This window comes from Felis catus, chromosome D3 (assembly GCF_018350175.1).
Source record: "Felis catus isolate Fca126 chromosome D3, F.catus_Fca126_mat1.0, whole genome shotgun sequence".
NCBI classification, from domain to species: domain Eukaryota; kingdom Metazoa; phylum Chordata; class Mammalia; order Carnivora; family Felidae; genus Felis; species Felis catus.
Genome location: NC_058379.1, coordinates 16,000,843 through 16,028,459, shown reverse-complemented (window position 1 = coordinate 16,028,459; position 27,617 = coordinate 16,000,843). Strand labels below are relative to the sequence as shown.

General features: G+C 46.2%; 1 protein-coding gene and 1 long non-coding RNA gene across 19 annotated transcripts in view; one reads left to right on the top strand and one right to left on the bottom strand.

Annotated features, from left to right (window-relative positions):
• The window catches only part of CIT (citron rho-interacting serine/threonine kinase), a 163,366-nt gene extending 136,999 nt beyond the window's left edge, over window positions 1-26,367 (top strand). For 6 of the 18 annotated variants that reach the window (XM_045042122.1, XM_045042117.1, XM_045042114.1 and 3 more), the window contains 20 exons: window positions 90-230; window positions 667-774; window positions 2,458-2,620; window positions 2,898-3,062; window positions 5,527-5,664; window positions 6,216-6,396; window positions 7,047-7,138; window positions 7,689-7,793; window positions 8,051-8,220; window positions 8,946-8,990; window positions 9,454-9,534; window positions 9,665-9,800; window positions 11,442-11,581; window positions 12,982-13,074; window positions 14,581-14,689; window positions 14,787-14,915; window positions 15,412-15,492; window positions 17,080-17,158; window positions 17,286-17,465; window positions 22,648-23,989. In XM_045042122.1, coding sequence (XP_044898057.1) covers window positions 90-230; window positions 667-774; window positions 2,458-2,620; window positions 2,898-3,062; window positions 5,527-5,664; window positions 6,216-6,396; window positions 7,047-7,138; window positions 7,689-7,793; window positions 8,051-8,220; window positions 8,946-8,990; window positions 9,454-9,534; window positions 9,665-9,800; window positions 11,442-11,581; window positions 12,982-13,074; window positions 14,581-14,689; window positions 14,787-14,915; window positions 15,412-15,492; window positions 17,080-17,158; window positions 17,286-17,465; window positions 22,648-22,981 — 2,670 coding nt within the window. In that variant the 3' untranslated portion in view covers window positions 22,982-23,989. Of the gene's footprint in view, window positions 1-89; window positions 231-666; window positions 775-2,457; window positions 2,621-2,897; window positions 3,063-5,526; window positions 5,665-6,215; window positions 6,397-7,046; window positions 7,139-7,688; window positions 7,794-8,050; window positions 8,221-8,945; window positions 8,991-9,453; window positions 9,535-9,664; window positions 9,801-11,441; window positions 11,582-12,981; window positions 13,075-14,580; window positions 14,690-14,786; window positions 14,916-15,411; window positions 15,493-17,079; window positions 17,159-17,285; window positions 17,466-22,647 lie in introns of all 18 variants that reach the window. The other 12 variants (XM_045042123.1, XM_045042120.1, XM_045042118.1 and 9 more) reach the window with 6 other exon arrangements.
• On the bottom strand, window positions 16,439-26,223 carry LOC123381400. Its single transcript, XR_006588300.1, has 4 exons — window positions 26,084-26,223; window positions 22,869-23,010; window positions 21,004-22,517; window positions 16,439-20,486 (listed from the first exon to the last, which is right to left on the bottom strand). It is a non-coding gene; the product is annotated as an uncharacterized LOC123381400 (long non-coding RNA).
• Window positions 26,368-27,617: the final 1,250 nt, after the last annotated feature.

Genomic DNA, 27,617 nt, shown 5'->3' with positions numbered 1-27,617 from the left:
GCAATTAGTTTGGCAACAAGCTAACAGTGGGGGACCAAGCTGTATTCTCCGTGGTACCGAGACTCTGTCTTGGCCTTCCTCCCCACTAGCAAGCCAAATTACAGCAGCAGATGGATCTGCAGAAGAATCACATCTTCCGTCTGACTCAAGGGCTGCAGGAAGCCCTAGACCGGGCTGATCTGCTGAAGACGGAAAGGAGCGATCTGGAGTACCAGCTGGAAAACATTCAGGTGAGAACCAGCGGAGGGAATTGGCTTAAAGATTGTCTGCGGAGGCAAAGCGTGATGGCCAAAAGCCATCTGGGGAAACGGTCGCTATCTTTATATTGTATGTTATTGTGTGTTTCCCCCAATATTTCATTGGGAAACTTTCCAAACATTCAGAGATGTTGGAAAATTTCTATCATGATCATGCCCGAGATTCTAATATTAACCCTTGGCTCGTTTTACTTTTTCACCTACCTGTCCGTGTATCATTCCTTTTGTTTGTTTGTTTTGGGCTGTAAGAATAGGACTAAGTGAGTAAATATTGGTGCAGTGTGGTTTGTGTTGAATGTTCATTTGCTACTATCCTAATGACTTTATTTTTTATTTGTTTAAAGTACCAAATTTGCAAGTATACTTCTTTCTAGGGCCAAGCTTATTTTTTTGTTTTTATGAATTTTAGGTTCTCTATTCTCATGAAAAAGTGAAAATGGAAGGTACTATTTCTCAACAAACCAAACTCATTGATTTTCTGCAAGCCAAAATGGACCAGCCCGCTAAAAAGAAAAAGGTGGGTCCGAGTGTTAGAAAAGTCGGGAGGTTTTCTCAGTCCTTATGATTCATGAAATACCGTTGTGAGAGATAATTACAGAAACATCCATGAAAACAAAATGCATATTTTTCTAGTTTTATGTTGGGTTGAAAATAGGTTTTGAGATCGTCAGAATAGTCCTTAAGGAAGGCATGTCATTATCAAGTCTGTAACAAACTACTTTGTGTTCATAGCCTTTAAAATTATAGTGCCTGTCTCTGTTAAGGGAGTGATTTTTTTTTTTCTCCCTCTCTCTTTTTTTTTTTTTTTTTTTTTAATAAGCAGCTGGATTGGGAGGTGGGTGGTAATAGCAGAGAGAAAGGTTTCCAGAGAGGTCATTGTACAAGACTCCAGAGGGATTAGCAGGTCACAGGTACAGGGCTATAGAGAGATAGGTCATGTGTGTGGGATTCAGGAGAAAGAGAGAGTGGTTCTCAGTTCTGTAGTAGGATTCTCAGAGCACATATACGGAACTCCAGAAGAGACTGGAAATCATCTAGCCCAGTCCTTTTGACCGGCAGAGTCCTAGCAGGAGACTGGGACCCAGGGAGGTGAGGTGACACCACTCCACTCCAAGGGTGCTGCGCCACCCCTTTAGAAGGATAATAGACAAATAAATGAAAAACTTTGACCAAAAAGAAAAGGAAAGGGGGAAAAAAACCCACCCAGCTATGGACAGGGTTATACACAGATGCACCTATGCAGATTTTGGATCCACCCAAGACCTGCTTCCCTAAACCACCAGAGCCCTCTTAGGAGGTTGGGCCGGGTGTTCTTAGTCTGAACAGGTCTCTGAGGACCCTGCCGTTTCCTTCCCAAAGCATTCGCACCCTGGGGGAGCAGTGGCAGCCCCCAGTGACCTGGAACACCCGAGAAGGGGCTGGAGCGGGCAGTTGGCGCCCGTGTCCCCAGCGCTCTCTTTATGGTGAGGGATGAGAACAGCCTCCTCCAGTGGTGGCCGCCGGGGAGGGACATTCTTGCATACCGCGTGACTGTCTGTGCTTGTTATGCTTCTGATATTTAATCTTTTGTATTTTAGCAGCGGATTGTTTTCTGATTGTGTCATGTGATGTAGTCAGGGTGTTTCCATTTATTTTTGGTGGTTAATTTTTTTTTCAGCCACATGATTCCCTATGTTTTCCTTTTTCCTTCCATGTCCAGTACACGTTTTCATTTTTTCATTTGCTTTTTTTTTTTTTTTTGAGTAAGCCCCTTGTTTTGACATCATTTTAGGATTCAAGTTTTTTGTCTCCTTTTTAAAAAATGCTCATCTCTGTGTCTCGTAACTAAGCGTCATGAGACAAATTCAAGGCAAGAGTGATTTCCGAACCATCCGTCCTGACTCCATCCTCCACTTCCATTTTTTGAGGGTAAAGACTCAGGAAATGGCTCTCCTCCTTGGGAATGCCGAAGGAAGGGGTGGTGGCCGTGCAAGCATCTTGAGCCCTCTTGTTGAAAATTTCCAAAACCCTATTTTTTTCCAGCCGGCTGGAACGGGCTGTGGTTCAGTCTCCCCTTTCCCCCTTCACATGCCATTTTTACTAAATCCGCTTACAGTGAGTATGCTCCTGGCTTTCATGGTCTGCTCCTCTTGAGTCAGAGTTCCTTCAGCTAAAGTGCCAGTTTCCAGGAGTTAGGAGATATCTCTGTTTCCATTGCTAGGGTTTATTTAGTCGACGGAAAGAGGACCCTGCTTTGCCCACACAGGTTCCTCTGCAGTACAATGAGCTGAAGGTGGCTCTGGAGAAGGAGAAAGCTCGCTGTGCAGAGCTGGAGGAAGCCCTTCAGAAGACCCGCATCGAGCTCCGGTCTGCCCGGGAGGAAGGTAGGGGCACTCCCTACGCCAAGTCTCTGGAAAAGGCAGAGAACCCACCTCAAGCAGATGGGTTGTACTAGTTCAGCATCTGTGTTTCTGGCCCATAAGCTCTCAGTCCAGATGTCCCAAGTGTGAAAAATTCACAGCATCCTTGGTATTGCCCATTTGGCACGATGCGTGTCCTTTTGGTCTCGGGGGCTTGAAAGACCGCCCAGGGGCAGTCCGCTTGGTTTGGGCTTCTTGGTGACCCAGCTAACCAGAAGGCATCGGACTGGTCTCTTTCCAGCTGCCCACCGGAAGGCCACAGACCACCCGCACCCATCTACGCCAGCCACCGCGAGGCAGCAGATCGCCATGTCCGCCATCGTGCGGTCGCCCGAGCACCAGCCCAGTGCCATGAGCCTGCTCGCCCCGCCATCCAGCCGCAGAAAGGAGTCATCGACTCCAGAGGGTACGTTCCCAAGGGGCCCTTGGAGTTTGGTTGAAAGTGTTTTTAATCCACTAAGAAAATGCATACATACGGTAAAAGTGACAAGTAATAATACTAAGGGATAAAGAGTAAGAGGTGAGTCCCCTGTCCCCGATGTCAGTTCCCTTACCCAGGGACCACCACTGTATTCTTCCAGCAATAGTTCATGCATGTGAGAGCATATCATATTATTCATGTATCTTATATAATTATACTTAAAGAGTATGAGGAAATAGGCATATTTTCCTTAGCCCTTTTTTCTATTAAAATATCATAGCACACTAAGCTATACACTGCAAAACACCTTTCTTCTTTTACTTAAAATGTTATCTTAGAGTGTATATTAATAATACATATGGCTAGCGGTGCCTGGGTGGCTCAGTCGGGTAAGCGTCTGACTTCAGCTCAGGTCATGACCTCACGGTTTGTGGGTTCGAGCCCCGTGTTGGGCTCTGTGCTGACAGCTCGGAGTCTGAAGTCTGCTTCAGATTCTGTGTCTCCCTTTCTCTCTGACCTTCCCCGCTTGCACTCTGCATTTCTCTCCCAAAAATAAATAAACATTAAAAAAAAAAAATACCCAATTCCTAATAACCGGATAATGGAGATTTTAAGTTGATTCATAGAACTCGAGACGCATCTGTGAGTGTTAAAATAGTTTCACACTGGGGCGCCTGAGTGGCTCAGTCAATTGAGCGTCCGACTTCAGCTCAGGTCATGATCTCACGGTCTGTGAGTTCGAGCCCCGCGTCAGGCTCTGTGCTGACAGCTTAGAGCCTGGAGCCTGTTTCAGATTCTGTGTCTCCCCCTCTCTCTGCCCCTCCCCCACTCATGCTCTGTCTCTCTCTGTCTCAAAAATAAATAAAAACATTTAAAAAAAAATTTTTTTTTTAAAATAGTTTCACACTCTGTAACCTGCTGTAATGGTTTTTTAACAGCTTTATGGAGATAAATTCACATGCCATACAATTCACTCATTTGAAGTGTATGATTGGATGTTTTTTTATTAAGTGCATTAAGGGTGTACAACCATCACTTTCTAATTTGGAGACATTTTTTGGCCTTAACCTTTCCCTCCCCACAAAACTCTGCACCCGTTAGCAGTCACTCCTCATTCTCCCCTCTGCCAGACCTCTGGCAGCACTAAGCTGAATAGATTTGCTGCTCTGGACATTTCATATAAATGAAATCATACCATATTTTTTGTGTCTGGCTTGTTTCACTGAGCATAATGCTTTGGAGACTCACCCGTCTTGTAGCTTTAATTAGTACTTCACTTTGTTCTGGTTGAGTAATATTCTGTTGTATGGATAGCACATCTTGTTTATTAATCCACTGATAATCGTTTGGGTTGTTTCCATCTTTAGGCTATCCTAAATAACGTTGCTGTGAACATTGTATGTTGTGGCTCCGTATGTTTTCGGCTTTCTTGGGTATATACCTAGGAATGGCATTGCTGGGTCACACCATTTCTGGGCAATCCTAATTTTAACTTTTCAAGGATCTGCCAAAACTGTCTTCCAGAGCGGCTGCACCACCTGACATTCCCACCAGCAGTGTATGAGGATTCGGATTTCTCCACACCCTCACCTTGTTTTCCATGTGTCTGATTCTAGACCTCCTAGTGGGGTGTGAAGGGGTATCTCCTTGTGCTTTTGATTTGTGTTTTTCTTTCTTTCTTTTAAAAAAAATTTTTTTTAATGTTTATTTCTGAGACAGAGACAGAGCATGAGTGGGGGAGGGGCAGAGAGAGAGGGAGACACAGAATCTGAAGCAGGCTCCAGGCTCCCAGCTGTCAGCACAGAGCCCGACGGGTGGCTTGAACTCACAAACCGTGAGATCATGACCTGAACTGAAGTCGGTCACTCAACCGACTGAGCCACCCAGGCGCCCCTCTTTCTTTTTCTTTTTTTTTTTTAAGTTTATTTATTTTGAGAGAGACAGAGACAGCACAAGCAGGGGTAGTGGAGGGGGCGGGGGAAGGCAGAGAGAGAGAGAGACAGAGAGACAGAGAGACAGATAGACACAGACACAGACACAGACACAGAATCCCAAGCAGGCTCCAGGCTCTGAGCTGTCAGCACAGAGGCTGACATGGGGCTCGAACTCACGCACTGTGAGATCATGACCTGATCCAAAGTCAGATGCTCAACTGACTGAACCACCTGGGCACCCCTGATTTGTGTTTTTCTAATGACCAATCATGTTGACCATCTTTTCATGTGCTTATTGATCATTTACTTATCTTCTAGTCAGATCCTTTGCCCATTTTAAAATTGGGTTGTCTTGTTTATTATTGAGTTGTAAGAGCTTTTTATATATTCTAGCTACAAGCCCCTTGTCAGAGAGATGATTTCTAAATATCTTTTCCCATTCTGTGGGTTGTCTTTTTACTTTCTTGACGGTATCATTTGCAGCACCTAATGAAGTTTTAAACATTTTCCTTCAGAATTCAGTCGGCGTCTTAAGGAGCGCATGCACCACAATATTCCTCACCGATTTAACGTAGGATTGAACATGCGAGCCACAAAGTGCGCTGTGTGTCTGGATACTGTGCACTTTGGGCGCCAGGCATCCAAATGTCTTGGTAAGAGAAGCAGTGGTGCGTTTGCCGTGGGCACCTGCATGTCTCCCCCTAAACAAATCCATCTGATGGGTGTGGGTTTTTTCCTTTAAAAATGTTTTACCACATAGCGCATTCATTTTGAAGCTTTTCATTCCAGTGGGAGGACGCTACTTTTCCCGTTGAAGGAGAGAGCTTATACATGTTTCCAGCTCACGTGTCCACCCCCCGTGTGCAAAATGCCTTGCGCTTTGCTGATTTCCAGCCCTCCCGTTTTGCCAGGCTGCCCTTTCCCCACCTTTAGGCTGGGTGCTGGCTCCACCTGAACCTTGCCGGTGGGTCCTCTACACGCCTGTTTGTGGCGGCCTGGGGAGAAGCCAGGACAACTGGGTGGAGAGCACTTGGCTCTCATGTTTCCTCTCTCTGTAGGGAGGACCTGGCTCCTGCGAAAGCTTAGGGATTTACCTGGGTGATGGGGCCTGACGGATGGGCCCTGGCTGGGGCTTGGCTGGCAGAAGGAAGAATGGTCCAGGGTTCGACAAGGTGTTTTCAGGTTGTTCACTGCTTTTCCCCAGAATGTCAGGTGATGTGTCATCCCAAGTGCTCTACGTGCTTGCCAGCCACCTGTGGCCTGCCAGCCGAGTATGCCACACACTTCACTGAGGCCTTCTGCCGTGACAAAATGAACTCCCCGGGTCTCCAGACCAAGGAGCCCAGCAGCGGCCTGCACCTGGAAGGGTGGATGAAAGTGCCCAGGTATTGTGACAGGATGGCTTGGCCTGGGGCATGTGCCGGCGAAGATGCCACCCCCAAATATGCCACTTTGGAACCAGGATTATTTTGAGCCAAAGGCACTTGAGAAACAGCAGGTCTAAGAAGGCCCCTCTGACCTCCCCTTTCTCTTCCTGAAAGCAGGAGATAAATCTCCCGTGTAAGAGCGCCCCTCCCTTTTCCAGGAGGAAAGAAATATTCTCACCAGAAGCAGGGAGGCAAGGCTTGTCGACAAACTCTGCAGATAAGCCTTGTTAAAGTAACACCTTATCTTCCTTTAGCCTCCCCATACGTTTTAGTTGCTTTTTCATAACCACTACTCTTCAAGCTAGTATACAAACACTAGGCCTATCTGCTTTTTGGGTCTTTATTTTCTTATGGAGATTTCCAGGTACACACACATAAAATAAAAACCGTATGCTTATCTCTTGTTCGTCTGTCTGATACCAGTGGAATGCCTAGGCCAGCCACAGAACCCACAAGGGGAGAAGGAAGCTCTGCCTCCCCTGATACATGGACGGCACAGGGCACTTCCATTCCTGAGGTTTCCTAGGGTAGCGTCGTGGCTAGGATTCCTCCTCCCTCCTTCCCTCCTGAGTCTAAACCTATGTTCTTATCCATCCCTATATCCCCAGGAATAACAAACGAGGACAGCAAGGCTGGGACAGGAAGTACATTGTCCTGGAGGGATCTAAAGTCCTCATTTATGACAGCGAAGCCAGAGAAGGTAAATTAAGAATTCAGGGGGAATTTCATTGCACGTGGTTGACCCAGGTCTCCCAGTCTTGGCGTGAAGGCTTTGTTTTTCCAACTGCGTTGCAAGCCTTCTACGATTTTCCATTTTTGAAAATTAAAAACCAAATGACTTCGCTAAAGGTTATTGGTACGATACTCACGTCTATAGGTCTCCCCTCTGAGGAACCTGCAGGGTGCTGCCCTGAAGATCCTACCTGCTAATACACCTTCAGAGAACTTCTGCCTCAGTCAACTAGCCCATAAATCCGCATCGTCAGCAGAAATTTGACTGTGCTACTCATCTGACACACTTTATTTTGTTTTTATCTTCCCTCTCCGCCTTCTCTGCACACCTTTTTCCCTCCTCCTTTGTTCTCGTGCGCCTCTCTTTCCACGCATACTCTGTCTCTCTTGCCTTGTCTCTCTCTCTCTCTCTCTCTCTCTCTCTCTCTCTCTCTCTCTCTCTCTTTCTTCCTTTCTTCTCCCCTCGTTCTTGTTCCTGTTCTTTTGGTTTTCTCTCTGCCCTTCCTCTTTGCACCAAGCTGGACAGAGGCCGGTGGAAGAATTTGAGCTGTGCCTTCCCGACGGGGATGTATCTATTCATGGCGCCGTTGGTGCTTCTGAGCTTGCAAATACAGCCAAAGCAGGTGAGCGGAAGCTGGAGAACCCACGGCAGGGGGTGGGGTGGGGTGGGGTGGGGTGGGGTGGGGTGGGGAGGTGAGGGTGGGGGCGGGCACTGGGCTGGATGAATCAGCAGGGGGAGGAGGGGGTGCCCTCCTTGGCTCCCCCTTTTTAGTGGGGTCTGGGACTTGCATGCCTGGGCGATGTCTGACACCTCAGGGCCATCCCTCCCAAGAGTGAGAGGAATCCACAGCGGACCCCTGCTCTCTGTCCCATCCCCTAGATGTCCCCTACATACTGAAGATGGAGTCTCACCCACACACCACCTGCTGGCCTGGGAGAACGCTCTACTTGCTGGCTCCCAGCTTCCCCGACAAACAGCGCTGGGTCACCGCCTTAGAGTCTGTGGTCGCAGGTGGGAGAGTTTCTAGGGAAAAAGCAGAAGCTGATGCTGTGAGTATGGAGGCAGGAGCTGGAGGCTGTCTTTGTAAAGTGGGCTGACTTGGGAACTGACCTGAGCGGTGGGGCCCCTCTTGCCACCTTTCCGGGGGAGGGATGGCTGAGACTGTCATGACCGGGACTCTTGTGTCACTGAGATACAGGCTGTACGCAGTCTGTCTGGTGTCACACACCCTCCCCCGGCGGCCCTTTAGAATGAGGCAGTCAGTGCCATTAGCCAGCTCTTGGGGTGGCGATTGATCTTGGTCACGGCAGCAAATGTACTCATATGGAAATCCTCTTTCTCGTTTACTCTCATGAGTTTATTTGCAAGCGCTTGGCTGTGGAGCAGCACAAAAGTCTGCCGACAGCCATGCCAACTTCGGGAAGGCTTTTCATAACCTTCTCGTACCTTCCACACGAACTGCTCTTCTGTAGGCAGGTTTGGAATCCTACTTACCCTTAAGATGTTGGAACTGTAGGTGTGCCTTGATTGGCATCACTCCTCCTGGAAACTTCCAGGATATAAACAGGGCTCCTTGCTCATTGGTGTTTTCTCCACCAAAGACCAAATGCTGGGCTCCTAGTAAGCACCTTCACAGTTCACAATGGTGAACTTCTTAACCATGAGCCTCCTGATCGGAGCTTTGCTCACCGGGTGGACCAGTGATTTGATGACTTATTTTGTGGTTACCTGTGTGAGCCTGTTATTGAAATCCATGTTAATATGTGTACAATAGGGCCGTGACTGTATTTCCTATGAGCTTCTGCCTGCGTGGGTTCAGGTAAAGAGATTCAGAAGCTTGCTTCTTTGGTGCTGACACTGTGCTTTGTACTTTTGCTGCAGCCTGGAGGGGAAGGAGCCTTCCATGTGGCTTATTAACCCTTTGCAGGTGGAATCTCTTTAGCCTCAGCTTATTTCCTACCACAGAAAATCTCTCTACATCTATTTTATTTCTGCATCAAGCTGAGGCATTACTTTGATGCTAATTAACAACCACCCCAGAGATAAGCAGTAACATTCGTGTTTTGCCTTCTGAGCTCAGATCAAAATAGGGGGCAAGCCAAGACCAAATGTGTGTTTCTGGCATTTTCAGGACTAACCTTCCTTCCTGGCACCAAACTTCTCTCTGTTCTTGCTTTTATCTCTCTGGATGGTTTGGTCATGAACAGTTCCATCTTACCATGTCCTTGTTTTTTTCTTTTCCTTTCTTTCCTTCTTTTTTAAATTTGTTCCAATACGAAAAGAAATTGCTTGGAAACTCCCTGCTGAAACTGGAAGGTGATGACCGTCTAGACATGAACTGCACACTGCCCTTCAGCGACCAGGTAGCACTGTTCTCTGGACACTGGCAGTAGCCGCCCCCTGCAGTCAAGAAAGAAAGGGCTCTTCCTTGATGGGGTTGTCCCTGGGATGTGATCATGCTTATGTTGTGCTTGTGACCTTCTCTCCTGGCAGGTGGTGTTGGTAGGCACTGAGGAAGGGCTCTACGCTCTGAATGTCTTGAAAAACTCCCTCACCCATGTCCCAGGAATCGGAGCAGTCTTCCAAATTTATATCATCAAGGACCTGGAGAAGCTACTCATGATAGCAGGTGGTAGGCCAAGGACATGGCGCTTTCTCTTCACTGTCGAGGGAAACTACCTGAAAGCCAGTGTCACGCTTGCGAAACACAAAGGCAGGCCCTCCTGCAGGAGATGGGAGCAGAAGCGGCTCTTTCCCCCGTGTCCCTGCTGGTGCCCAAGCTGATGGCGCTCTCTGCCCAGATTCATTCCCCTGGTGGCCAGTGCAGTACAGTCTGACACCCCCAAAGAACACTTCACCATTCAGCCAGGGGAAGAGTAGGAGCCTCAGAGTCCTGGTAACATCAGACGCTTTGATGCCGGCGTCGTGGCGAGGTCAATGCCACCTTGAGCCATGGCCTTCTGAGAGCCTGCCTGTTAGCATGTTGCCTCTTATTTCTGTGTGACCCTCAGAAACCCTTCATCTGTTCACTGGTTAACATTTTGCCATATTTTCTCTCTCTTCCTATACAAACGTACATGCGTGCGCACACACACTAACTTTTGAGCCGTCTGAGAGTCCCTTGCAGCTGTGACCCCAAATTCTTCACCGTATCACCTACGAACATGGGCATTGTCTCACATAACCATGGCAAAAAATTTTTTCTCTCTTTATTGGCAGTACTATTTTTTTTTTTTAATGGAAAACAGTAATTTGTTGGCTCAATGTTCAAAAACATCCACAGTCAGGTCTTGTTTTAGGCGTGGCTGAAATAATATGGTCAGGAACTGGCTCTCAACAGTTACTCTCTTTGCCTCTGTTGTTTTTCTGCTTGCTTGCCTTCCTTCCTTTCCTTCCCTCCCTCCCTCCCTTCCTTTCTCTCCATCACTACCTTCCTCCCTTCCTACTTGACTTTATTCTTTAGAAGCGTTTTAGGTTCACAGTGAAATTGAGTTTAAAGGACAGGAAGTTCCAGTATCCCTCCACCCCCACTATCAGCATCCCCGACTAGAGTGGGACATTGGACATATCTAATGAACTTGCAGTGACACATCATCAGCCAGGGTCCAGAGTGTCCGTGAGGATTCACTCTTAGTGGGTTTGGACAAACGTGTAGTGGCATGGGTCTACTGTCATAGTATCACACAGAATAGTTTCACGTGGCACCGTTTTTGGATTCAGGAAATTTATCCCTCATTGGAATGCAGTTGTCTGACACACTGCTCATAGTTAGAATTTACCTGCGGCTCCAATAATGTCCTTTCTGGTATTTCCCCCCCTGATTTGTGATCCAGTCCCAGATTGTGCACTACATTTAGTAGTGTCCCATTAGTCTCCTTTAATCTGGAATGCATCTTTGGCCTTCCTTTGGTCCTCCATGACACTGACCTATCGGAACGGTCCAAGCCTGTCATTTCATAAAATGTCCCCTCCGTGTTCCTAACCCATCCTCATCTTCACTTTGATGGGGATTGTGTTTGAAAGTATAGTTCACATTCTCTGATTATGTCGGCAGAATTTTTTTTTTCATCCCAGAATCTTGACCAAGAGGCCAGATGTTTTCATTTTAGATCTGAAACTTGGACCTAAGCTGTGTACACAGGAGTGTCTGGGAAACTCTGTTGACCTGCATGGCCCCGCGTGGATGTTTGTGAAGAGAAGTAGAACTGCCATCCCGCACCTTTGCTTCCCTGCCTCACACTGACCGTGAAGCTCTTCTTTTTCCCTTCAGGAGAAGAGCGAGCTCTGTGCCTTGTTGACGTGAAAAAAGTGAAGCAGTCTCTGGCGCAGGCTCACCTTCCCGCCCAGCCCGACATCTCACCCAACGTTTTTGAAGCCGTGAAGGGCTGTCACTTGTTTGCTGCTGGCAAGGTAGGCTCTCCTTGGGGCCTCAGCTGGCAGAATGTTCTTGAGATCGGCTCTTCCCTCCTTTTGAGGCAGCTTACCAATTTGACCTTGAAAATTGTATGTCTTGTAACTGGGTTAAATTTCTGTTGCTTCCTTTAGACACATGAAGGAATTTGTGTAGCCATGAAATTTGCACAGGCTTTGAATCTAAAGGAAATGTCAGAGAGAAAAATGAGAATTTAACAAAACTGAAAGGAAGATCCATGCTTAGAATGTGTACGTGTGTGTATATCTGTGTCAGTGTGTGTAGGACAGTCTTTTTTTTTTTTTTTAATCTAACATGGATCCCCACTCCTGGACTGGATGAAAAATGTGTTATTACTAGAAATTAGCAAATTCTGATTTATGACATTTATAGAACATAAAGTCAGTTCACAATAACTCAGGTTAATTGTTTGGTAGCTAATAGCATATTGATTTTGGTGCATAAATACATTTATTTTCTTGCCTGCTTCTTTAGGGAAACTTTTTTTATTGAAAAAATTAAGAGTGTTTGTGGGTGCCTACACATGAACATGTCTAACTTTAATGAAATCTGAATCAAGCATTTGCAGGCCGCCTGAGGCCACTGGAGTCATCCTGTTGACAACCACTGACTTTCCCTTCTCAGAAAATGGCTCACTGGGAATCTGTTGTTTAGCCACTGAGTCAGCATTTACCCAACACATCCTGTGTCCCTGACTGAGCCTTCAGAGAATTCTGTGCTGAGGAACGGAGGACCAGTGGGGGAGGGCTATGGTTGACTCCAGGAACCTCCTGAAGGGGCCTTGACCTTGGTCACTATTCTTGAGGACTTTTGGCCTCTGGAATTCTTTTCTTAGTCACTTATATGATGGTTATGATTAATTGTGGCAATAAAAAAGCGGGGGGGGGGGCAGAATATAAAGTAGGAGAATGGCTGGCCTAGAAAGGTGTTGCTTTGAAAAGGTTTCTTAGAGGAATCTTAAGGGGCTGATAAAAGACATTGCTAGATGGGCCCAGGATTTTCAGACGGGGACTGAACAAGGTAAAACACCGTGTGCTCTGTCAGTTTTATCAATTCTTTTCTTTTTATTTAAAAAAAGTTTTTTGGGAGTTCCTGGGTAGGTTCACTCAGTCAAGCGTCCAACTTCGGCTCAGGTCATGATCTCCTGGTTCGGGAGTTCGAGCCCCACATCGGGTTTTGTGCTGACAGCTCAGAGCCTGGAGCCTGCTTCAGATTCTGTCTCCCTCTGTCTTTGCCCCTCCCCTGCTCACACTCTGTCTCTTTCTCTCTCAAAAAATGAGTAAACATTAAAAAAAATTGATGTTATATTCCTAGTTTTGCTCTGGAGCCAGTATACACACGACTGACACTCTTTTTCTGTTCCCTGATTGCTTTTCAGATTGAGAACGGGCTCTGCATCTGTGCAGCCATGCCCAGCAAAGTCATCATTCTCCGCTACAATGAAAACCTCAGCAAGTACTGCATTCGGAAAGTAAGTCCTGGGCCTCACCTGTCCTGCTGTCCCCACCAATTGATGTGGAAGGCGTGCCGTCTCAGGGAACAGTGTGTGCCAGGTCCCTTCAGCCTTGGTGATCTCTAGGTAGGGGGAGAGGGAGAAAGAGACAGACACACCTGGAGGAAGCTTCAGAGCCTTGAGTGGCTGCCCTTTTCCCTCTCATTTTCCTTCTGTTTGTGAACGGCCTCTCTAGCCTGCCCAGTGAATTCAGCCCTTTGTTACGGGAGAAAGGAAGCTGGCTGATGGAAGAGACACTTCGTTTCAATTCGCATAAAAAAGGAAGGACAGCTCTCTGAGAAGCTAGCAGTCTCTGGTGGCACTTATCAGAATTTATGTCAGATCCTAGAAGTTTCTATTATTAACCTTTGGAGAAGCCAGTGCTGTGTTCTGATGTGTAATTAGGGAGCTGATTGTCCTTGGAGCAGAGTGGTGGTGATGGTGACTGCCGTGTGGACAAGGTGCACATTGGATCATTTGCCTCACTTCCTGAGACTGGCCGTTGTCCCTAGGCTAGGAAAGCGCCACCTGTAGTAAGCCTGCTTTATTTCAGGTGTCTTCATGATTAGTCTCAGAAGTGAAATGACTGATGGGTGAACATACATAGAGGTCATTCTGTGTTAGGGAAATAGTTTCATCCTGGGTGGGCTGTTCGTCCACCATCCAGAAATTGAGCTGGTTATTATATACTTTCCACAACAGTTCTGAAATGCAGGGGTGGTAATCCCCAGTTTTCAGGTTAGACAATTGAGGCTGGCTTGAGATCCTGTTACAAAGTTGAGACCAAAACTGAAGTTTGATTTTTCCCTGCCATTTCACTGTGTCATGCTGCCTAAAAGTTTCCTCATACTTAGCAGGTGATCAGAAATATTCAGTGATGATAGTTTGGATTGTGAGCTTGAACTGTTAGCTTTAGGAGATTTCTCAGAAATCATTGCTTCCCTGTAATTCTTGGCTACTGTTTTGAATAAGCATGCCTAGTTTTTTTACTATTAGGACTGGCCTGAAAACAAGTGGAAGTAATTAGAAAGCCCATCACTAATGGAGATGACAACAATGATGATGAGAATAATCATATAGGTGATACAGGTTCACGTTAGAAACCTAGCTTACCAAAAGAAGGAAGCTTAAAACCACTCCCTCTAACCCTGTTTTCTCCAGTTCTTTTCCTCAGATAAGAATTTGCATTTTTAAAGATCTGTTTTTGCAACCTTTTCATTGAAATGGTGTTTCTGACTCTTTTTGGCTGCCATTTGACCTTATTTTCTTGGTCTGGGGTTGCAAAGAACTCAGAGGTAGCAAAGGGATGATCAGTCCTCGTGGGGGACATGAAAGGATGGAGTGTGCTTTGTGTGGCTGAGAACGTGAATAAGTCCAGAGGTGACCGTCTCCAAGGCGTGGTTAGTTGAGGCGGAAATGGAATAGCAGTGGAAATGGGGCTGCCCTGTGTTAACTCACGTCATTTTCTTCTACCCTCTGTCTCAGGAGATAGAGACCTCAGAGCCCTGCAGCTGCATCCACTTCACCAATTACAGTATCCTTATTGGAACCAATAAATTCTACGAAATTGACATGAAGCAGTACACGCTTGAGGGTAGGGCCCAAGTCCTCCCCCCAGCCCGCACTCTGCTCCAGCCTTGCCACCAACACTAGCTCATTCCTGAAGCCCCGCTTCTCACCTGACTTTACAGAATTCCTGGATAAGAATGACCATTCCTTGGCGCCTGCTGTGTTTGCCTCCTCTTCCAATAGTTTCCCTGTCTCGATCGTGCAGGTGAACGGCGCAGGGCAGCGGGAGGAGTACCTGCTCTGCTTCCACGGTGAGTCAGGGCTTCCCGCCCGCCACTGGTCTGATGGCTCGCAGACACCAGGAGCCCCAGACCCTACCAGCACCCTTGCCTGATCCAGCTCTCATATTCTCTCCTGAGAGCAGCCACTTCTTTCCTTCTCTGCCCCTTCTTTCTCTCCCTTTCCTTTCTTTTTCCCTTCCTTCTTTCTTGCATTTTCTTGTGATGTTTCTCTTCATTCTTTTTCATTTCCCCCCTTCTTCCTATCTCTGGGTCTTTCTGTCTGTTCCTCCTTGTGTCTGGGTCTCTATTTCTCCTTTTCCTCCTCCTTTTGCCTCTCATTTTCTGTCTCTTCCGCTTTCCTTTAACACATCTCTGAGAGATGTGACTCAGCAAAGGTCTTCAGGTCTTCCAGTTAAATCTGGCTGGTGGTCCCCTGGGTTCAATCCCTTATTCTTCTATCAAAGTATGTGTCGTTGATACTGATGCCTCTGGCTGTGCTGATGCCCCGGGCTCCAACTCCTTGCAGAATTTGGGGTGTTCGTGGATTCTTATGGAAGACGTAGCCGCACAGATGATCTCAAGTGGAGTCGCTTACCTTTGGCCTTTGGTAAGTGATGCGAGGTATGGAGGGCTCTGTTCTGCCAGCAGCTGGTGTCCTAGGAAAAAATTGCAGGTGGACTCCTTTTTGGGTTAAGCACTATGCTTATGGATTACATTAGACACCAAGCACCACAGGTGAGAGTCACCTGAAGAAGTGTTCAGGGCAAAGATTCTGATGAAGAACCACGTAAGCCAAGGCCACTGGCCTTGTGAAATATCTGTTAGGCTCTCATGACAGAAAGGAGAGCATTGCCTGTGAATTTAAATCATTTCAAAGGCTGCAGAGTATCCCATGGCATAGCTGAACACCTGTCAGTTTAATCAGTTCTGATTAGGCAGAGCAGGTAGATCATGCTCATTCTTTCTGTAAGTACAAACATTGCTATGATGAACATCTTGCACTGATCTTTGCACACTTGTCAAATAGTACCTGCTGCTCATAAGCCCTCAAAGTGGAGCTGCTGGATCAAAGCATAAGCACACACCTACGTGCAAATATGTACATACATGTCTGTGTGAATGTTCTGAAATGCCGTTACGGTTGAAATACCTGTCGAGGCTATTTGGTTTATCTATTGCTGCATAACAAGTTCCAAAACTTGTTACGGACAAGACAACAACAACTTGTCATTGCCTAAGATGCTGAGGCTGGACTGGATAGTTCTGCTTCGTGCGGTTCCAGTGGGGGCACTGGGATAAGTAGGAAGTCCAAAATGGCCTCACAAAATGGCAGGCAATTGGTATAATTGTTGGGAACTCAGTTTGGGCTGGTGGCTGGAGGTCTCAGTTCCTCTCCACGTGGGCTTCTTCCAAGAGTGCAGAAGTGCAAGCTGGCAGGCCTTCTTGCTACCACCACATCCTACTGGTTAAAGCAGCCACAGGGTCAGCCTAGATTCAAGGGAAGGAGGCTCTATCCACCAGGGCCTGAGTACCAGGAGGCACGACTAACAGTCTAATACCAAAGTCCTAGTTTAATTTAATTATCTATGAACCCGATCTTTAATGTTTTTTGAAAACATATACAATGAAACTCTTTAAAAAGGTATACAATGAAAAGCCTCACCCAAATAACCTGTCTCCCTAATTCTCCACTCCCTCTCCCCCAAAGGGGGAAAAAATACTTCTTTGAGTTTCTTATCCTTCCAGTGCTTTGTGCAAATACAGACGCATAAGAAAATATATTCTTATCTACCCCCAACACACTTTAAAAATGCTTTTTGTTTAAATCAGTATGGTGACACACTTTACACATTCTGAATCTTGCTTTTCACACTAAAATTGTACACTTCAGGGTTTTTTTATGTATCAGTACAGAGAGCTTCTTGCAGGTTTTACAACTGTGCAGAATTCCACAGATGTACCATAATTTATTTAACTGACCCCTATAATGTCCCCTTGAGTTGGTTCCCATCGTCTGCTCTGACAACATGGCAGTGAGTATACTTGAACATGCCTCATTATGTTGGCACATGGATGTATGTGTAGGATAAATCCCTTTAGGTGGGACTGCTAGGTCCAAGGTGGCCTTGCAGCCTGGTTTTGAGTTTCTCTTTTAACCCTTCCTTGCCCATGCTCTTCTGTGGTGGCCATGCAGCCTACAGAGAACCCTATCTGTTTGTGACCCACTTCAACTCACTAGAAGTAATTGAGATCCAGGCACGCTCTTCTCTGGGGTAAGCATTGCCCTTTCAGACTTTGAAAACCTCGGCGGTTGGGGCTTGGGGCCAAGTGTGTGTTTCTTTCCATTCCATCTAGCAACGGAGATAACCTGAATGTAAACTCTTATCTGGAACTCCATAGGACCCCTGCCCGAGCGTATTTGGAAATCCCGAACCCACGCTACTTGGGCCCTGCAATTTCCTCAGGAGCGATTTACCTGGCGTCCTCATACCAGGATAAATTAAGGGTTATTTGCTGCAAAGGAAACCTTGTGAAGGAGTCCGGCACTGACCACCACCGGGGCCCCTCCACCTCCCGCAGGTACAACACTTCTCCATTACAGGAGGCAGAGTGTTTTTCTGTAAGATAGCAGGAAATTTTGCTAAACTGGTCAAAGGTTTCCCAGTCTTCAAGCTCAAGCCACTCATTTCTTTGGGATCTATAGCACTAAAGTGCCCTTTACGAGCATCAGGAGAATTTTTAAATGCCCCCTTGGAAAAAGGTGGAAGGAAATGTCTGGTCTTTCTCTGTTGAGTTTTTTAGTGGCACTAGAATCATGAATTGTGCATTCATTGCTTTAGCAGATACTCTGCCATGCTACTTGGGGTTGCTGCAGGAGGTATGGTGCTGAAGAACCAGATGCAGTCCCTCCCTGATAGAGCCCAGTGGGAGAGAGGCCATAATGAGCAATCAGGCAATTATAGCCTAGCTTAGAAGGATGGGCCTCTGACTGGGGTAGTTTAAGGCACCACGAGAGCCCAGAACAGGGTTCCTAGCTTGGACTTGGGGACCAGGGAAGATTTCCCAGAAGAAATAACACCATCCGTATGGGCCATGCTTCCCTCTTTCTTTGCATGTCTTCTAATTTTTTGTTGGGAGGCTGAACATTTCAAATACTATAATGTGGCAACTCTGGAAATCAGTTCCCCACCTCTCCCCCGTTTTTGTTGTTGCTGTTTTTGGTGTTATTTTTTTAATGTTTATTTATTTTGAGGCAGGCGGGCAGAAAGGGAGAGAGAATCCCAAGCAGGCTCTGCACAGACAGTGCAAAGCCTAATGCCGGACTTGAATTCATGAACCAAGAATTCATGACCTGAGACAAAATCAGGAGTTGGCTGCTCATCCGACTGAGCCACCCAAGGGCCCCTGTTGTTCCTGTTTATTGAGTGACTCTCCTGGACTAAATCTGTAAAGTCTGTATTCTTTGTTACGTGGGGCTGGCCATTCAAGTTTCTGCTTGGTTAGGTTAGTTATCAGCTAATGACAGGGCAGAGATTTTGTTCAATGCATTGAATCAGTAAGTCTCTCACCTTTTGCTTAGGGTTTGTGTGTGTGCGTGCACGTGTGTGTTGGGCATACCTTCAATGCTCAAAGTCAGCCAGAATTGAGAACTGAAGCCTTCTCAGGTTTTTCCTGTGTGCATGGCCTTCTAAATCCCTATGAATATAAAGGACCATTTCAAAATGCCTTGCAGACATCTTATTCCCAGATTTCCTTTTGAGTGTTTTGGCCAGCCTCTTCCCCAACTGGTAGCACTCCCTCAGGTATTTGGCAGATTAAACACTTGCTGTTGATTGTTCTTGATAAACATCTGGGAATAGGGCTTTTCTCATGAGCAAGCCCTGACTTGGGTCAAGGAAAAAGCCCTGCAAATGGTCTTTTCTGGGGAGTAGCCATGCAGGTCAGACTGTTTTCTGGGGATGGGGCTTTTTGGGGAGTTTCGATCCTGATCTCTCTCCAGAGGCTACTCTTACAGGGCTCTTAGAGGGCTCTTAGTTTCAAAACTGCAGCTCTGGGGAGAAAGGGGGTAGAAATAGGTCACATTAACATGTCACAAAACTTGTTCTTACTGGGATTATCAGTTATTTTTCTTGCATAAATGCCCTTGCTGTTAGAGTTCTTACAAGTCTGGTTAATTTCCAGAGTTCTGAAAAGTTTATTTTGACGGCTGTTGCCAGTGTTCTTGTTGCTTTTATGGAGGAACGGGTGTTCGGCGATCCTTGCTGTACCATTCTGGAAGTGCTTTTCCTCTTTTTGATACAGGTGGTAGCGCAGCACACATTCTTGTACCTAATGTTCCTTGGAGACTGCTCCACGTTGGCATCAGAAGTATTCTTCATTGTTGTTTTTATGCCTACTTAGCATTCCTTCATGTGACCTTGATTTATTTAACTGCTTTTTTATCAATGGATTTTAGGGTTATTTACAGACTGTTGCTACAGTAAATTAAATGATTTTGTGCTTCTGTCATTTTGCATGCTTAGGAATCTATCTGTAGGATAAATTCCTAGAAACAAAATTGACGGGTGACATCAGACGTCTGTTTGTAATTTTGATAGATCTTGCTGAAAATTCCTCCCTGAAGGCCAGATCCATCTGCAATGCCATCAGCAGTGCATGGAAGTGGGACTGACCTGGTCTTGACACAGAGGGCTGTGAGCCAGATCCAGGTCGATGTGGAGCTTTGATGTATAAACTTTAAGATCTTGGTCTGCAAATAAATTGAGATTATTTAACCTAAGGGGAATATTTAACTGACCTAGGATTTAAATTTTTCTGGAATGGTATGTCTACTCTGTAAAGAATTACATGGATCCCCTACCATGTGCTAGACACAATGTCTGGGGCTGGGGATCCACAGATGAAGACATGTTTTTATTCTCAAGGGACTTAGTCCCTCCACCACATTGTAATTATCTCTAATATTAAAAAATGCTTAGATCTTGAAAAAAATCATAAATTTAATATTCTGAGACTATGTCCTAATGAATAGTTTTTCTTCTATTGAAATATAATAGTCTGAATTTTTGGTCAGTGTGGTTTTAGTCCCAGGCACTTGCTAGAAAATCAGAAGTGCCAAATAACCAGCGGTTCCCAACTCTTTTGGCTTGACCCTGCCTCAGAAGGAACTGTTCAAAGGGCTACAGTTCTATCCTGAAACGTCCAGATTTTCTTTAAGTAGTTTCCAAGTCATGCCAAGAACAAATCAAAGTACCATAATTAGATTTTTTTTTTTTTTTCCTCCACTGCCTCATTAATTAGATGGCAGGCACTTTCCTTCTGAGACTATATGGTGTCTCTGTAAGAAGTTGCTTATTCCTGTGGTTGGAAACGGTTCCGGTTCCTTTGAACAAGAGGCAGAAATACTGCTGTTGCTTTCCTGCTGTTGCCAGGCATGTGTGGAAAATCAACAGTTAGTCTTTGGTTGTCTCTTGGCTTCTAAAATGATCTTTTCATGCAGACTGCTTTGGCAGGTCAGAATGTAGAAGCCCAGCTTGGCTGAATAGGATTCGCTGCAGGCCTCATTGCCCTGGTCTGTTTAGCAGAGCAAGAAATGAAACTCTTTGCAAACAAAACAAAAACAAAAAAAACATAAAATTGGCATGGTAGATCATTGGTCATTAATGGATACAGAGATAGAAGATTGCCCACTTGGCCTAGAATGATGGGTATTTCTTTCATTCCATTAATCTGACATCCCAAATGGCCTTCCTTGAGCCATCCTTCTTCCCCAGGGCATTGAGTATCTTCTCACTTGCTTTATGATGGGCCCCTGTGGACACATTTTATAATTTCATCTCCATTACAAACAGGCTTAATGTAATTCTCCTAGTTGGAATTTATTTTTTTTGTCTTCCATATCTTAAAGCCACACGACTAGAGATGAATATAAACCTTCATTTCAAGATGCTGAAATCTGAGTTATCTCAGATTTTTCTGCTGTACCCACCTAGCACAGGAGGGTTCTGGCTTTCTGGGCATGTTATCTGGAATCTTGACAGAATTGCACAGGGAAGCCAGACAATGACTTGAAAAACTTCACAATGAACTGATCACTTATCTAATTATCTCTACTCACCTCTCTGTTTCACTGTAGAGCAGGAATCAGCAAACTTCTGTTAAGGTCCAGATAGTAAATATTTTTGGCATTGTGGGCTATATGGTTGTCTCAACCATTCAACTATTGTTGTAGTATGAAAGCCGAACAACCAGTGCAAAACCAGATGGGCATGGCTGTGTTCCAATAAAACTTTATTTATAAAACCAGGGCATCTGTCCAGATTTGGCCTTCAAGCTTGCTCTAGAGTCTCTCCTCCCCCAGTAGGTGCCTTTGCTTCTCATTTGTTTTCAATTATGAGCATTGACAAAGAGATTCTGGTAGTTGGACCAATAATTGAAGAAAAAATCAACTAACTTGGCCCCTTCCAAAGAGAAGGATTTAAATATCAAGGATTAAGATGGGCCTCTGGGAAAACCAGTGACTCTCTCAAACATTTCTGAAGAAATGACTGATTTTACTGCAAAAGTCCAACATTGATGGAAAGTATGTCATCGAGCATATTAGCATACAATTTCGCTGCAAAAATTAGAGCAAGATAAATCAGTATGTGATTCATACTTGGCTCATTCTTAGAATCAGCCTGTAATTCCAATTGTAATTTAGATTTTAAAAATAACGAGGATAAATTTACTTGCCCGATTTCTACTTTTATTTTCTGAGATAAAGTTCCAATCAATCAAAACATGTTCTCCAAGTAATATTCTCCATAAAATGTGCCCATGTTAAGTCGGTTCCCTTTTCCTGGCTCTAATTATACTGAGATGAGGAGGACTGAGTACTTTTTCTGCTCGTTGGGGTGGGAAGGAATTAACTCTCAGTTCTGTTTCTGGATCTCCCTTCTTCAGAGAGGTGGTTAGGGCCGTACCTGCTGAAATCTTCATTCGAAATATCCAGGCCGGGCTCGGGGGAGGGTTGGATTGGCCATACAAAAAGGCCCCAGTGTTTTCTATTGTTTGGTTATTAACTGTCAATCTTCAGGGCCAGGGCCGTGTTTTGAGCAACTGTACTGTTTTTGTCCTGCTCAGTTTTCTAATTCTGTCAGGCCTGATCCCTCTCACATCAGTATTGGGTGCCACAAAGATGCTTGGAAAGCCACCTGGAAGGAGAGGTGACCAAACACCAGGCCAACGAGTGAGACAGAATTGGCAGATGTGTACAGGCTTTCTCAAAATTGCTCCCTTGCATCAAGGGCCTTTGAACAGCCTCCTCCCCTAAATGAAGACTTCCTTCTGTGCCTTATAGATTCTGCAAAATACTTAGGTCAGTAGGATACTGGGTGGGGATTAGGATGTCAAACTGACCTGTGTCGGAATCCCAGTTCTGCATCTCCCTAGCTCAGGCCAGGCACTCAGCCTCCCTGTCTCCACATCGCCTCTGCTGTGAGGGTCATGCCTGCTCTTAGCTTGTGGAGCTGTCATGACAATGTAGTGAGTCAAAGCACATAAAGAGCTTAGCACAGGTTCTGGCAGTAAAAACCTGCACTGAGACCAGGAAGCTTGATTTTCTTTTGTTGTCCTCTTTCTCTTCCTGTCCTATCAAAAGAAAACAAAAAGCCTGAAGAACTCCTGGTGGGATTGGGACCTGGGGGTTGCTCAGAGGAAGAAAATGCCCCTTTGAGGTTGTGACTTCTCATTTCGCACCTCCCTTTCCTGTTGCCCGCAGCCCCAACAAGCGAGGCCCGCCAACATACAACGAGCACATCACCAAGCGTGTGGCCTCTAGTCCGGCGCCACCGGAAGGCCCCAGCCACCCACGAGAGCCAAGCACACCCCACCGCTACCGAGAGGGGCGGACAGAGCTGCGCAGGGACAAGTCTCCTGGCCGCCCCCTGGAGCGAGAGAAGTCCCCAGGCCGGATGCTCAGCACACGGAGGGAACGCTCACCTGGGAGGCTGTTTGAAGACAGCAGCCGGGGCCGGCTGCCTGCGGGAGCCGTGAGGACCCCACTGTCCCAGGTCAACAAGGTGAGGCACCATCCGGAGAGGCCAGAGGAGTGACCTGAGTTGCTGAGGGCCCTTTGGGGCCACTGTTGTAAAAAGGAGACTCTGTTATTATTAATTCAGATTTTTTAGGACATGGTAACAAGTTTAGGAAGAAAATGTATTTAAGAAGAGGCCTTTCTAAGCAAATGGATAATGCATACATGTGTACCTCAAAATGGAATAGCTACCCTAAGGTATATCATTCGCTTCCCCAGAGGCAACCAGTGTTCGCAGTTTCTAGAGATACTCTATGCACATAAGCAAATATCTATGTGTATCCTCCCTTCTTAAACACAAATGATAGCCTACTATACAAAACGCTTATGTCTTATTTTTTTCAGGCACATCTACAAATACCTCAAGAATTTTTTGGAAGGCTACACAGAAACTGGTTAACAGTGGTTGCCCCCTAGAACTTTGAGCTTTTTGAAATCTTTAAATCATACACGTTATTATCTGTGTAATTTTAGGTTAGCAATTGAGATGGAAGGATGTGTTGAAGGAAAGGGGGCCCCGACGAGTAGGGGGAGGCCCAAGTACTTGATGCCTCCTCGGTAGGCTTGGTTCCAGGGACCCCTCTGGACAGCACAGCCACCTTTCTGTCCTTGGGGGCTGGTTTTCTAGATCACATTCTCCCAAGGCCACCTGCAGTTGGCTCTTGGGACCCCTGCCGATAAAGAGAGGAGGAAAGGCCATTCAGTGTTTTTTCTTCTCCCCTCTGGTTTACCGATAAAATGGGGGCGTGTGTGTGTGTGTGTGTGTGTGTGTGTGTGTGTGTAACAGAGATCCATCCACAGCTTTGGAGAATTTTCTGTGAATGTCATTCCCTGATGAACCCCAAGCTCAGAGCTGGAGCCGTACTGTGGAGCACCCCCTATTAACAGCTGCAGGGAGGCCGGGTGGTACACACTTCCTCCTGGGATCAGGCAGAGGGAGCACAGGCATTTCTGGCCCCCTCAGCTAAAACCCCCTCCTTATTTTGCTCCTAGGTCTGGGACCAGTCTTCAGTATAAATCTCAGCCAGAAAAACCAACTCCTCATCTTAATCTGCAGGAAAACCCCAAACACTCTAAGGAACTTTGCTGAAGGGGACCCCAGCCCCCATCTGCTCAGCCACCCCACGGCACAGCTGGGTCCAGACCCACCTCAGGGTGGACGCCCTGCAGCCAGGTGGTGCCGGGCTGAGGCTCTCGGGAGCCGTCAGCACCTTCCTGCAGTCACCCTCTGTGCACTTTCTCTTTCAGAGCATTCACAAACTTTTATACCTGGCTCTAGCCTGTACCAGTTCATCAAAGGAAACCAACCTGCGCTAACTACAACGTGGTTAGAATCCTATTTAATAGCTACTTTAAGATCCTAGGGTTGGTTGGTTTTCTTTTTTTTTTTTTTTTTAAAGACAACAGAATTCTTAATAGATTTGAATAGCAATGTATTTCCTGTCGTAGTCATTTTTAGCTAGATCACACCATCAGGTCTTTGCTACGGAAACGTATTGTAGAAGAGTCCCCGCCAGTTGGCTAACCTCCTGCGCTCATGTAGGTTCATTCTTGTTCCAGTCCATCCTCACAGATGGCCCTGTTTTACCCAGGGTGACATCTTAGCCAAATGTTTACTGTTCTCATTGCCTTTTATGGCCTTGACGACTTCCCCTCCCACCAGCTGAGAATGTACGGAGGTCATCAGGCCTCAGCTCGGAGGCAGTGACTTGGGGCCAAGGAACCTCGAGGAGCTCTCCCTCCCCGCCCCTCAGCGTCATCTCCCCAGCCTGCTGTCCCTGCTTTCCATGTAGCTTTGGCCAGGAAAGCATGCAATAGACTTGCTCGGAGCCCAGCGTTGATGAGTCTCTGGGCCCGGGAGAGGACCGGGGGGGGCCATCCACCTCCTGTCCGCGACAGCGCGTCGTTCCCCACCCTGGGATGGGAAGAGACCCGTCCGGGAGTTCTGCATGGCGGTTTCACTGCATGTGCTGCCCCCTGACCTGGCTGCCCCCCTGGGTTGCTCTGCCAATGTACTAGTACCATACCATCGCTCCCGCTGAATCGAGACCCTCTGACCACTTGCCAATTCACTGGCCACAAAAAGCTGCAGTCTGTAGCACTGAACAAACAAAAAACCAAACGCTCAAGCCTTACGACCAGAGAAGGATTTCAGCAAACCACCACCTCACACCTTCACGCTTCCCTGCCGCCTCTCTCGTGGATGACTCCGTGTTCACACAAAATCCAGCACAGTTCTACCCCACGAAACTGTGACTTCCCAAGTGAGCCTTTCCCTAGGGCTAGACTAAGACCAGGAAGTTGGAGAGCCGCGGCCCCTCTTCCACCTCTGCTGGGGTCAGGAGGTCCTCCTTAGGTGCAGTGCTGCTCACATGGTTTCTCTCTGCCCGCTACCAGAATGCGAAATACCTGGCAACTGGTAAAGAACCAACCTAGAGGCTTTGCAGTTGGCAAGCTAACAGCGGCCTTACTTCTGCCTTTAATCTCCCACAAGGCATCTCTTGCTTCTGATTCTCCATGACTCTTATGCATGCCTCGAACAACCAAGGCACATCCTAGGTAGGCTGAAAGGTAGACCTGTTTCCACCACTGCAGGGGAACATGACCACGTTTCAACCCACGTCAGATCACTTTCCAGATTGCAACCTGGCCCAAATCCCAGCTCCTTCCTGCTCGTCTCTTAACCTAAGTGCTTTCTTGTTCAAAACGCCTATGTCCCTCCCTCCACGTTATTGCACCCTTGGCAGGTGTCATGCTGTTGTGTTTTATGTGTCGCTTGGAGTCTTTGGGGTCACACTGCATCCCCTCCCTCCCCCAGGGCAGATCAGACTGAATGTTTGCTGAAGTTTTTGTCTCTTGGTCCACAAGTATTTGGAAAGGTCACTGAAAACTGGTCTTTCAGTCTTGGCATTTCATTTAGGATCTCCATGAGAAATGGGGCTTCTTGAGCCCTGAAAGTGTATATTGTGTGTCTCATTTGTGAAAAATGCTTCCTGCTATAGAACTAGCTCAAAAGACTGTACATATTTACAAGAAACTTTATATTCGTAAAAAAAAAAAAAAAGGAAATTGAATTGGTTTCTACTTTTTTATTGTAAAAGGTGCATTTTTCAACACTTACTTTTGGTTTCAACGGTGGTAGTTGTGGACAGCCACCTTCACTGGAGGGTGGGGAGCTCCGTGGGACCACCAAGATGCCAGCAGGAAATACCGTACCACGAAATTGCAGTCAAAAGCTTATTAGCATACGTAAGATTCTAGGTCTCCAAAAGTACAGGCTTTTTCTTCATTACCTTTTTTATTCAGGATGAGGAAAAGAACACAAGGAACAATTCAAGATCCACCTTGAGAGGAATGAACTTTGTTGTTAAACAATAGTGAAATAAAGCAATGATCTAAAATGTTTGCTTTTGTGCAACGACCTCTTCTTTTCTTGAGAGACCATAAAAGTCCTCAGTATTGCCAGTGTCAGCATGGGCTTGTTACTGTGGCGTGGGACCTTGCTTCCCTCTCGAGGAGGCTTTTTTCTGGGGTCGGGGGAGCAACACAGAGGCCGGAGCACACTGCTCTCCTGGAGTCAAGAGCCCGGTAGCAGTCTTTCCCAAGAGCAAGACCTTGTTGGAAGTTTGGTCACTATTTCCAGTGAACCATAAACTGGCTGTTAGGTCACTTTATAGGACTGCAGAACAGGAAAGGTCCTTATGCAAACAGCCCATTTTGAAAGGATTACTTGAGGATGGATTACCTAATTTTCCCATAATGCAGCTAAGCAGGAAAACAGGTCACTTTAAAACTTCTCTCCATTATAAGGTCGTGGGGGAGTTTTTAAAAATGTTTTTGACAGAGAAAGAACGAGAACAAGCGGGGTAGGGGCAGAGAGAGGGAGACACAGAATCTGAAGCAGGCTCTGAGCTGTCAGCACAGAGCCCGATGCAGGGCTCAAACCCACAAACAGTGAGATCGTGACCTGAGCCAAAGTTGGACGTTCAACCGACTGAGCCACCCAGGCGCCCCGGTCGTGGGGAATTTAAATGATGTAGATTTATTTCCTTGGGGGGAGGAGTTTGGATCAAGGTAATTTAAAATGTAGATACTTCTATTTTTAACTGGATGGATTTTTACAGTCTGTGAGGTAAATTTTTCCCATGATTGTTAGTACAAACTCTGCTTGATCCAAACATCAGTTTTGGCAAATGATGAATTTTTTCATGGTTCCTGTTGCTTTCTACTCTTCAATTTTTATTTTCCAATGAAGGTATCTGACCACAGTCACAATCGGACTGGGAGGGCTGTATCTGACATGCTTCTTACAGGGACTGTACCTGCAAATCTGTTTTCTACTTTACTGTTGGAGATAAAAATCTGCCAAAGGTCATAACTATAAGAATGAAAATGACTCAGAAGACGAATAAAATGTCAGAACCTTTCTTTCCTTATAATACTGGGGAAAGTCCATTAAACACCAACCATTTCAATTAATGTCCTGAGGATTCTTGGCAGCCAAGGAATACTTTCTAAGTAAATACGGTTTGGTTCCAAAAGGAATGTGCCAGAAAAGTTCTTTGGACCCTAAGGAATGACTTCAAAGAACTGACAAATCACTCAGCCACACCATAAAATGAGGGCCAACCTTCCACGGGGCCACCATTCCTGTT